The following is a 12,522-nucleotide window of genomic DNA, read 5'->3' on the forward strand; positions in this document are numbered from 1 at the left end:
TTTTCTCAGACACTTCCCTTTGTGTATTTTATCCACATCCTGTCAAACAGCATGTTTTTTTTTCTAGATACATATGGAATATAATTACATCGTCTTGAGTCAACCAGCAATAAGACAACATCCTCCATTTCTTGTTTTTTTTTTTCCTCCGGGTTCTCATTCCCTCCCTCCCTCACTCCTGACTGTGCAGTAACAGGTTGTGTTTAGCTTTTCTGCTCTCTACTTCCTCGTCTGGCATGTCTGTTCTTTCAGTCCAGAGTCTAAAGTTCAGCCAGAGACAACAGGAGGGGAGCATCACATAGCTCACTTGCAGCATTTCACAACACACAGACACACACAAATATTTTTTTTTTCGGTTTTGCTTGGTCAAATACAGGCTTCCTTTGCGCAGTAAGAATGCTCACACCCACAGTGTAGACATTTTTTAGTGTGTGACTAAATGATGAATTGTGCAACAATAATTTGATGAGATTGGCTCAGATGATGCAAGTGTGCAAAGATAATGCTCTTCTTGATGTCTTACTGCTTATTATGCTGCTCAACAAATGATCCCCCCAGACACCCACGCCGTCTTTGAACTGTTCCCACCGCAGGGTGATTAGCAACCTGTATGGAGTTTGTAGAGCCTTGGGAGAAATGCGTGTGTCTCAGGTGTTTACTAAGCCCTACTGAGGGCATTAGGATGAACCTAGGAGTCTGACTTAGGCACCCGACCCCCTTTAGATATCTCCGTTCACATGCATGCTACAGTACATCCCTCCTGTGACTCCTCCCCCAAGTCCCTGAGACCATCTCTCATCATCCTCTCTCATTCTTCCTACCACTCTCCCCAGCAGATCTATGCAGCTTCCTCCCCCCATTCCCATCCACACTCCTCCCTCTTCCTCCCTCGAAGCGCCTGTTTGCACTTCACTCTGCCTGCCTTCCTTCAACACATGCCAGGACTCCTGGGGCACCAGTTACACAGCGAGGATTTCATTTGAAAGAGCTCCTCAGGACGTCATTATAAGGATCATCACCGGGCCTTACGGCTGATGTTACATTAGTGTTCCATCACACACAGCTCTTTCAAAGAGCCTATTAACAAGCCAGTTCTCTCATCAGGCAAATCAAATTTTTTCTGAGATTTGTAATATCACATTAATCTGTAATTGACAATTTTTATTTATCAATGCACTCAAGACTTTAAGAAGAATAACTACGTCTATAGTGTCCATTATTCTTATGCAATAGCACAGCATTGTGAAGGTTCCCTGAAGCTTAAAACACCACACAATGGGCAAGCAGGTGTGTCAAATTATGTTGAGAGGCTGAGACTGACAGTTGAGGATGTTTGAGCATTTTGCAACCAAAACGTATTACACTGGCTTCACAGTTGCATGTCACCTTCTGTAATATGTCACATTATTGAGTATCTTACTCTATGTGCATGTTTTTGCCATGTATTTATGGTGTCTTTTTTTGAAGTGAGTTGTTCTTTCATCTACTCTCATTTCAAGAGTGCCATCACTGTGTACTGACGATTGCAGTACTCTGACTGTAACAAAAGCATTTAGCTGTGTATTTAACAGCAGGTCAATTTTGTTGAAGTTCCTTTTGTATTTTTCCAACCTAAAAACTGTTCTTAACATGTAATTGTTCAGCTGGTGGCTGTGCTTCTGGGTATTGTAGTTGGTGTCATGGAAACCAGATTGAACAAAACCTTTTTAGAGGTTTACTGATAACAGAAATTGTGTAACTGAGCTTATTTCACTCCTGTTCAGTAAAAAATAGTGGTGATACTGATGTCAAATTCTTAGCTGTAGTGGTATCAGCTGTAATGTAGTTCTTAAAATGTATTCAAACATATAATCTGTTATGTAAAATTAATCACAGCAACAATTTTTTTTAAAAAAAAAAAAGGTTGAAATAACACCACTGAAGTAGCATTTAGCCACCCATCTATGGCAGTTTCCAATTATATATCATTACACTTTACATCACATCATCACTCTTCATCCATCCATCCATGCGTCAATCAATCCATTCATTCAACCAACCACTCTCTCTACTGGACACCTAGAACCACTCCTGTCCAGGCAGGCACAATACCCCAGTCCTCTACACAACCTATACAACCTTATTAATCAGGTCTTTCTTTCCTCTATCCCTTTCGTTCCATTCTCTCATCTCCACCCAACCATTTTATCCTCCATTCATAGCAAACACAAGACCTACACTATCTGAAGTGAAACAGAATGAATATTAAGTATGTAGAATTTTGGATCAAGCTTACTGTACTACTGAAAAACTCTTTTTTTCCTCTCTATTATCTCTCCACCTCTGTCAGTCATGCTCCTCCAGCTCCACAATAAAGCCTGTAAAGTGTTATGGGCTCCATCAGCCATGCAGATGAGTCTTGCTTCCTTTACCTTAATTAGAGCTCCCAGGAGACTGGAGGCTGTGGGCACTGCACAGCATCACCATCAGCCTCTCATACCAGAGATACCTTTCATCAAGCTGGAGAACACCTGGAGGAAAACTGACATGGGTGCAGTGACTCTGGCATTATACAGATGAGAATTTAAAAGCAGTCATTATAGAGAACTCTTCAAGCATTGTATTCAAGGCCAGTCACTTAAACAGCAGGCAGAAATGTGCTATTACTGGAGCAGAAGCTCAAATCCAACAGAGGATAGGTAAATTGTAGTTTCATCTATTGATTCAAACTACCCACATACAAAAATCTGGTAAAAATGTAGGAATTCAGTCATTTAGAGCTGAAACACTGTGTGCTAAAATGAATATAACTATTTTAGAAATCAATAATGATCTGTATCAAGCAACACCTTCTCAGCTGGTTCCAGCTTCTCAAGCTTGGATATTTGTTGTTTTTCTTAGCCCTTTAGTAACCCGAATAACTATTAATCCACAAATAAAGACATAAATCTATATTAATAATGAATTAGAGTGAGAAAAATTATTAGCCTTATTAACAGGCTCTTTTCCTCCCTAATATCTAAATAGGCATCAATATGTTAATGTTCTCTGTTAATATTGTTCGTAAAGGTTTGTTTACATTTGTGAAGCTTAATTGTGTATAAAGACATAAATAAATGACTGGACATATATCCTAGTGATTTAAATGCCTTTTAAATTCTTTTTTGTCTACTGTTACATTTTGAGCAGTTTTGTTTGTAAATATAAACAATTAATAAATTGCCAAAATATTTAATACATTGCTGAAGCGCCCTAATGAAAATAAATAATTTTTATTACAATATAAACAAGTTTTAGTATTTTTATAGTAACTATCAAATGGAAACAGTCTTTCCTACTACATGTGAATATAACAAATACACAAAAAAAAAAAACAACACACACATCAAAGTATTAATTATCTGAAATTATCACCAAACTAAACTAATATAAAACAACTAATGCAGAATTCAATTAAGACACTCTTTACAGTTCTTTCCGTACACCTTCCTCTCCGTCCCCTTTAAACGGGGAGGTGCTCCGGTGCTCACCCCCAGCCCGGTGCTGTCCGCTGTGCTCCGGGTGGGGTAAAGAGGGAGTTCGGGCTGGATAGGAGCGGACGCGTCGCAAACCTCCCCGGAGGGGCCCCGTGTAATTCGATGCATGCTGTTAAAGCTTAGAGTATATTGTCTTCCCTTTGCTTATGAAGCCTCCACCCACCGGCCCACCCTACATTTAGCAGATCATGTGACTCGGGGTAAGTCATTTGCAAGTACAACAGTTCTCTGTGCGCTCCCATTCATTTCCTGAGAACTGCCTAAGCTGAGCAGCTGAGAGGCAGAAGGGGAGGGAGCTGCTCACTCACATACACTCACACTCACTCCACTCACACATACACACACACACACATTATTACACACACACGTACATACACGCAGAGTGAGAGGAGAGAAAAGGAGAGGAGAGGCGAGGGAGAGGAGGAGAGGAGACAGAGAGGACTGTGGAAAGGAAAGCAGTCTCCTAGTCTCCACGGCTCTGCAGCTTCTGACAAGGTCTGTGCATTTTTCTCGTCCTGTTCCTGTGCTGGCTGCTGCTGTGTACTTCATTTGTCACGTTGCTGGGCTTTGTGCTTGTCTTCAGTTCGTCTTGTTCAGCTGTCATTGCTCTGTCAAAGCAGATGACAACTCAGATCATCTGTATGGCATTGTGTTTGGTGTCTGTCAGCGGGGGGAAAAGGGGACCCTGCATGGTGCTGACTGGACACCCGTTCCCAATGTAAAATCATAAGCTGCCACAACAAGACAGAAAAAAGTAATTATACACTGAATGACTGTGGGCATGGGCAGCATCCTGACTTTACAGCGCCAGCACCAGTTGGGAAATCTCTTATGCCTTACTTATTTACCTCTGAAGCAACTTCAAAACATTTCAGCTAAGCAGTGTAGCAGTATTGTACAGTAACACTGACTCAGTGTCTTGGTGGGGAGTAGACAGCACCATACCAAACTCTCTCAGCACTTCTCACTGGAAAGTTTGCTACTTGTCAGAGTTGTGTGCACGTCTTAAGGGAGTTGTGTGTGTGTGGGTGTGCATTTGTGTGAAGCACTGTGATGTGTATGTGTGAGACAGGCTTGTTTGCCTACCGTAGCCTACTGTAGCAGTTTAGAGCCAGAGAGACGAGGCTGTTAGTAACGGGTTAAACATTAGGAGGCTCGGGTAGCGGAGGAAGGACACTAGGGGGGAGGTGTGTGTGTGTGTGTGTGTGTGTGTGTGTGTGCGCGCGCGTGTGCGCGTGTGTGCGTGTGTGTGTGTGTGTGTATACATGTGTGTAGGAGTGTTGCAGGGGTGGTGTCTTGGATGTCATCGGCAGCACTCTCACTTCCAGGGTTATAGTCATTGGTATTGATGGGTGGCTGTCAGAGAGGCAGAGAGCCACCAGGCTGGGGAGAGTGGCCAGGGGCTGGCCCTTGGCTGTTATTTTCAATTACAGGGGACCGGGGCAGAGCTGACAGCAAAGGCATTTGTACATCCAGTAAGGGGGAGCAGGAGGGTGTGTGGGGAGAGTTGGTGGCAAGAGTAGAGGAGGGAGGGAGCAAGAGAGTGGAGGGAGGGGGGAGAAAGGTGGGAGGGGGATGAGACTCTGGCCTCTGCTCCTGGGTTTGATGTGGAAACTGAGCACTGACCTCTGTGACTTTACCCCCATGTCGTGGAGAGGCCCTGCTTTGCCTTTAACTGTGTGACAGCCATAGGGTGTGTTTTTTGTGTTTTAAGTGGAGATGCCACCCACAAAAAAGAAAAAAAAAAAGAGGGGGGTAGAGTGATGTGTGTATGGATAAGAACCCCTGCAACTCTTGGATGTTCAGTGAGTGAGATTAGTGCCCATTTAAAGTCTCACTTAAATCCATTTACAATGGGGCCTTTTCCCTGTTCAGGAATAAGCAGACTGCTATCACCACATGTAGTCTCTACTGTATCTATACTGAACATGAACAGTGATCCTATTGGAGCTCTGAAACAGAAACATACTATTTCCTGAAGCCCAAATCAATGGAGAGTACATTAGCCAAGGGTGATTTTATTGGATAAATAATAATTATGCAGGGGAATATTCATGTTGTGCTAAAGAATACTTTACTGCTAATAGCTGGAACACTGAATTATATGTCTGTGGTCGAGATGTTATAGGAATAAAAACTACACTTCAAGAGCAACACAGAAACAATGATGTGATAACTCTGTTGCAAATAAATGACTGCTGAGCTACTGCCCATTTAAACAGCATGTGCGTCAGGCTAGTTTTGTACTGAACTAAACGTAACAGCTTGAACAAGCAACAGATTGAACATAGTATTGTACTGATTGCAGTCAGAATGAGCACTGAATGTTGCGGCATCTGTAATTTCCCCATATAAGTGCAATGTCCTCACTACATTTTCCATACAGTTTTTAATAACTTCTTTTCAGATGTTTGGAGTGGCATCTTTCACTAACAAAAAAGCTTCCAGCAAATCATCAGAATCAGACAACAATATAGGATTTTTTCTCCATCTCCTCTAGAACATAACATGCATTTTTTAATCTAACTGTCAGCATGGTCATTTTGTTTGTCAATGCTTAAATGCTGTGGTAAAGGGTGGTTTAGATTTAGGCACACAAACAAATTGGTCAGGTAAAGGGAAAGGTGATGGTTTGGGTTAAAATGACTACTTTGTTAAGGCTAGGGGAACCTTCAGTATCATGTTTACAATAACAACTACTAGGTTAAGTAATGACCATGGCCATGTTTAAAAGAAGCCAATGTTGTCTGTAGGAAACAGTGTTCTCACATGTTAAAGTCCAATGATTTGTTGCCCCATCCATCCACCCTGACCTTCTCCCTCTGTGGACTTTGTAGCTCACTCCCTCCTCCTTTCTCTTGACAAATGTAATATAATCAGTATTCCTACAGTCAGGCTTCATTATTTGAACATTAACAAATTTTTGGTGTCGATTTAAGGGTATTTTCTGAAATGGCTGAATGTTGTTATTTTTCTTGATTTTCAGTAATTTCGTTATGCAAGGATGTGTTAGTGTAGTTTGGTGTTGTGTCCAGCCATGGTTTCTGGCTCTTGAACTTACACATTAAGTTTTGTGTGTATTCTTTTACTGTTATTGTTGCAGCTGTACATATGCAAAACCGGGATGATGTTAAAACAATGACTTTTTAAAAACACAGTAAACACTATTCTAGTCTTATTATGAACAATATAATGGGTAGCATCCCTAGTTGTTTCCCCCACAACCACTTCAAGCCACTACTACCACTATAATTCCTTTAATAGCTCAACCCCCACCCAAAGACATGGTCCAAGGGCTTATGATAGAGATCAGTGCAGGTGGGGCGACCCAATTAAAAAGCCAATCACTAACGGATAGACTCTATCTGTCCATCAACATCGCTCGGCCCAGCACGTTTAATTGCTTGGCAGAAATCCCCCAGTAAAAGCATCATCTGTCTGCCACAGATCACAACACACAAATTGGGTGCATGTTGATGGATTGAATCTTTCAGGAAGACGTGCTGTGCTCTCCTGTGTGCTTTTTAACAACATGCACCCTCACTGTCAGATTGAGGGAGATGTGAAATTCCCTGTATTACCCCCCATTCAGCTGGGTTAACTGCTGGCATATTGACTCACTGCTGTATCATTGATCCAGGTGGGTGTTATGGAGTGTATCATCATTGATTTCACATACACTGCAGTGCACAGTATGGATGGATTCATGTGGGGCCCTGACTGGAATCCAAGGCCAAAGAGGAGTGAGGTGGTGTAAGCTCAAGGTGCATTGTGGGATATGCTGTAGCCCCTGGTTAAAAAGGCTCACCCATGGACCTGTCACACCCAGAATATTCAGCCATAGGAGATGACCATATGCAAAACCTTGAAACAAGCACAGAGCTACACACACCCACCCACAGGTTTTACAGTAGACCAGCATGTCAAGAGCATGTGTGAAACAGACAGCAGCCAAATCAATGACTTTGTGTATTGATAGATGTACCCGATCACAAAACCCAACTAAACTGACAGGACAAAAAGGGCAAAGATCACAAGGTGTAAAACATCTAAAAACATCTGCTGTTAGGTTGCTCCTGTTTCATTCAGTAGCAAGCCATGAGCTAGTAGTTGTATTGAAATTCCTGTGCATGAAATTAGTGATTGCTGTGAACCGAACTCCTCATGCTGTTATTTTATCAGGTCAGAAGATGACAAAATGTTCTCTCCCTTTGCATTTTCCCATGTGGATTCAACCTTTGACCCCAGTGTCCACCCCACATTTGTTTACCAAAATGGAGTTAAGGTTGTACATCGAGTGCTAGAGCATGTGTGTTTTGTGAGACAGAGAAAGAGAGAGAGAGCGCATGGAAAGTATTGTGCAACAGGCAGTGATTCTGAGGTTGATAGTTTAAATAGTGAACACTGACAAAAAGAACTACAATCTAACATGGATGATTGCAGCTTGTCAAACATCAGTGTGGCTATTTAGAATTTTTGCTGCGCTGCTTTGTTGAATGCTAAAAAATGGCCACTTGAGAGCAACCAAGCACATCTTTTTGATTAAAAAAAAAAAAAAAAAACTCATCAACCAACAAACAGATGTAAATGGAGGTAACTTTTTAAGAGGTTATTTAACTAGGTTTTTTTTCTAGTGATGAAACCATCCCTAGAGTTGCACACTCAGTGCTTACTGGAAGTGACTCATTTAGCAGAGCTGGGCCCCAGACTCTGATTTAAGGTTGCTTGACGTGTTTCCATGGCTAGAATGGAAAGGTATGTCAGTAGAGGGCCTGCCTTATCTGTGGTGACGTTTCCTCTTTTAACCAAGTGTCTGGTTTGCCTTTGCCAAATATGTTTCTTTAACAGAAGAAAGGAGGAAAGGAAGAAGATCAAAAAGCAGTCAAAGTCAGCATTTTTAAGATTGTTTTCAACAATTCTTGAGCTTACAGGAAGAGTTTCTTTCTAGTTCTCTAGCCTATATACAGATGGTTTTAACAGACCTGCACTGGGATGCTGCACGGATCACTGTGAACTTTGTTTGTAGTTGTACTGCAGGTCAAAGGAGGGGAAATTATGCAAACACCATGTGGAATCCATTTGGGGTCCCTTTGGCATTCCACAGGCTCTTTGGCTTTAGCTCAGTCAAATGCAGGTTCATGCTATGGGCCATAACTCCTCTCGATTAGCTGCTTCTTCCAGGTATTAACATGGCACAGCATTGGTGGCAAAAGAGAGGAAAAATAATCGAAGTGAAGGCGTGAGTAGATGAGTAATAGAGGTAAACACAGCTGCTGGCATTTATTGAGTGGTGTTGGAGAGCTGGAATGGGTCAAACCAAGGGGAAAAAAACTCAGTGAGCGAAAATAACTGCAGTCACATTTGATGTAAGAAGCGTCAGTGTGTTGGAATGTTTTGGTTGGTCCATTATTGTCTCTTTCCATATGCCGAGCGTTAGAGGTGGATTTGATTGTGTCAGCACAAATCGAGGTTAGACAGGGTAGGCGCTTCATTGTGCTGCATCATAAGAACACTGCAAGACTATTAAACACTAAGGCAAATGCAAATGTGCTTGACTTATACCTAAATGCATGTTTGTTTGTATAACAAGAGATAGCGTGTGAGAAAAAAGGGCAGAGGGAGAGAATTTTAAAAATATATTGTATATTTGAGTTAGTATTATTTCTACTTCAGCTGTTTACAGTATACCTTAGATGAGTCAGTGTTTTGGCCTCTGCAGGCTTGCATTGTAGTTATTGTAAAACATCAAGCGCAGCCTTTTAAAGTGCATATGAGTGCACATGTGCTGTGATGCATGTAGTAGACAAGCTAATGTGAGTAGCATGTACACAGTACATATGCTGTGGAAGAGGGGGATTGCACACAAATACATTTAGACATACATGTTGGAACACAAACTCAACTAACATACACTATCGGAGCCAAGAGAGATAAAGCCATAGCCCACTCAAAGAATCCCCATTATGGCAAGAATGTACTGTCATCCCTTAGGGAGGGGAGGAAGAAAGAGAGAGAGTATGTGGGTGGTCGGTGGTGGTAGTGGTGGCGGTAAGGATGCAGGTTATTGTGAGGATGCTAATGTAATGCATCCCACCTCCCTGTTAGAGCAGGGTTTCATTCTTCCCCTCAGTTTTAGTCTATACAAGGCAGCTAAAACCTTTGCATAATAGGACCAATGGCTAGTTGGTATGACTCACTTGCATATACGTTCACAATAATTTATGTGCTTTCATTCTAAACCCTATATCTACAGTCTTAAATGTTTCTCCTTTTTGTAATGAGTTCCTTAGACTGTAGCAATTGAAATATTCATAAGAAAATATCCATTTATTTACTGTGAATTCTGTTTAGAATGGTGGCCAGGGTGAGAAGATGATTAAGTATTGCAGTGTGGTCTGCTCAACCTAGGACCTAGTAAGAGATGTGAGTAAGAGACATGTACAGTCATTGAGTGCAGGTTTTATTGATCCAATGGACCTAACCTCTTTCTCTATATCCTGCATACCCATGTACACACAATATAGACCCACAGTGTGTAAACCTCACCATAAACATGCAAAGAACATTGCAGTGTGTTTTCTGAAAGGCTATACCAATTACTCCATGTATTTATCGTGGTTGACGCAGCTCTACCTCTCCCTTTTGGTACAACTGAGGTTTTTGTGTCACAGTCTATTTTAGATACACAGCCACTGACCCTACTGCATTTACTGAGTTGTGAGTGTGTATGTATATGAACGAGAAGAGCGTTCTAGAGAGGTCACCCAATTACAAAGAGAAGACCTTATAGCATATTTGCTCTTAAGGAGGTGTTTTGTAGCATCTTTTTGGTTTCTTTGACACTGAACTCAATCCAGCCCTCACACAGAATATTTTACTTTTCTTTCTCATGATTACATCAAAATGATCGTCAATTGAACATAAACTGTCTCGAATGGTGTCACAAATTGCTTTGACTTCTAAGTCGAAGCTCACTTGAGTAATGCCACCTCACTTTAGAGCTGTCACGGTCACAGCTTGTTTAGCTGTTTCTCTGCTGCATTTGAGGCACATGATGCAAGAGGATGTCAGACTCTTCTGTTTACCTCTCTCTGGAGCACTGTGGAGGAGTGTGTGTGTGTGTGTGTGTGTGTGTGTGTGTGTGTGTGTGTAACTGTGTGTTTTTGGAGTGTGCATGCTTCTGTGTGTGCATACTGTAGGTGTGTGTGGGTGGCTATTTGTGTTGAATGGGGATCTATATCCTTTCATGAGCTGAGCTACAAAATTGAGAGACAGAGTTTTGTGCTTGTGTCTCTGAATCTAAGATAAATATGGTTATTGTGGGTGCAGGCAGAGGTCACAAAGATTTTGTGTGTTTGTGTTGTGTGTGTGTGTGTGTGTGTGTGTGTGTGTGTGTGTGTGTGTGTGTGTGTGTGTGTGTGTGTGTATGTAAACCATATTGTGGAACACAGCAATAGCTCAGGAAGTCAGCTTCATAAGATGTGCATTTGACATACATAAAGACAGAGACACAGGCTAACCAGACAGCGGCCGACTCTTCTTTTCACTTTGAGTGTTTCCTCTCAGAATAAATAGCTTCTTCATTTCCCACAGTTTCACAAGACCTTAGAAGGGACGGAGGTTGTATAGGCAGAGGTGGGGATCTTTCAAAAAGACAAAAAGTCACAGAAAATATAAAATTCACAAAAGATTTCCCTTTTAGCTGTTGACTGCTTTTTACGGTAACGTTTAGCACCTTAAAGAAACACAATTGGCACATCTGGTTGTAGTATTAATCCCTGGTACAACTAGTATTAGACAAACTAATGTGTTTGGACTGAATTGTGTCACAATTCTTATATGAGTTTTAAATTAAATTTTTTTTGCATGTGTTTTAAACAGTGTTTGTTATTTAATACTTTTTATTAAAAAGCTGCACATCTATTTAATATTTATAGTTTTTTAATATAGTTGTTGTGCTGTGTGTATGTGTGTATATGTGTGTGTTTGTGTGCGCTGGTGAAAGCAGTGGACTTGAGCTGCATCCGTCGACCTCATCCCCTCATCCTGACAGGATTACTGACACAGGATCCCCCTGCCCCTGGCAGAAATAGCAAGAACCCAAGGGCAATACAACAGAATATGGGAACTTCCATGGGCCTTTCTGGTGCATCAGTGTGTGTTGTTCGTGTGTGTGCATGTACGTGTGTATGTGTTTTACATGGGTATCAACTCTATAAATAGAACTGGTTTCCTCCCAGGTGCTGAACTCCTGACTCAAGAACATGACTTTCCTCTTCTCTATCTCTCTGTTTCTCTGTTGCTGTGTGTGTGTGTGTGTGTGTGTGTGTGTGTGTGTGTGTGTGTGTGTGTGTGTGTGTGTGTGTGTGTGTGTGTGTGAGTGAGAGTGTGTGTGTTCACTCACACACACACTGGTGTAGAGAAACGTTTATGTTATATCTTGTTATATAAAGGAACATTTTTGTATTAGGTATCTGCAGGAGTGTATAATGAGGTCATTGTGAAGGAATTAAAAAAATTTTCAACACATGCTGAGGCCATTTCCATGTGCAGATACTGTACATCATGAACCCAGAATAATTTAACCTTACTTGACACCGTCTCCACATTATGCTAAATATATATCTGATTGTCCCCAAAAATATACTCTTTAAGCATTAAAGATAAAGGTGTGTAATTTAAACTCTATGGAAAGAGCCCCAGAGTGTTTTTCTATAGTGGGCCAGTGTTTGATTTTTATTTTTAAGCACACAGACTTATTACTCACTGTTTACCATCTCCATTCAGCCTGTGCAAATTATTGTGTTTATCGTGCAGCAGAGTTGCGTGATGTCAGTGAACAAAATTGTTAGTTTTTTTTTTAATAGTCTTTTGAATTGCAGACTATATGTCTGAGTGTAGCAGGGAGCACAGCCACATCAAGTTCAACAACAGGTGAAACATAGATAGAACCAGACAGATACAAAATGACATTGTTTAAATTGATGGGACCCGATAAGCTATCCAG

General features: G+C 41.4%; 1 protein-coding gene across 2 annotated transcripts in view; it reads left to right on the top strand.

Annotated features, from left to right (window-relative positions):
• Positions 1-3,574: 3,574 nt before the first annotated feature.
• Positions 3,575-12,522, top strand: part of klf12b (Kruppel like factor 12b) — a 40,158-nt gene continuing 31,210 nt past the window's right edge. Inside the window, exon 1 of one of the 2 annotated variants that reach the window (XM_026295196.1) lies at positions 3,575-3,715. In XM_026295196.1, the coding sequence (XP_026150981.1) occupies positions 3,622-3,715 (94 nt within the window). In that variant the 5' untranslated portion in view covers positions 3,575-3,621. Of the gene's footprint in view, positions 3,716-3,747; positions 4,011-12,522 lie in introns of those variants that run through there. The other variant, XM_026295198.1, reaches the window with a different exon arrangement.

This window comes from Mastacembelus armatus, chromosome 21 (genome assembly GCF_900324485.2).
Source record: "Mastacembelus armatus chromosome 21, fMasArm1.2, whole genome shotgun sequence".
In the NCBI taxonomy this organism is placed as follows: domain Eukaryota; kingdom Metazoa; phylum Chordata; class Actinopteri; order Synbranchiformes; family Mastacembelidae; genus Mastacembelus; species Mastacembelus armatus.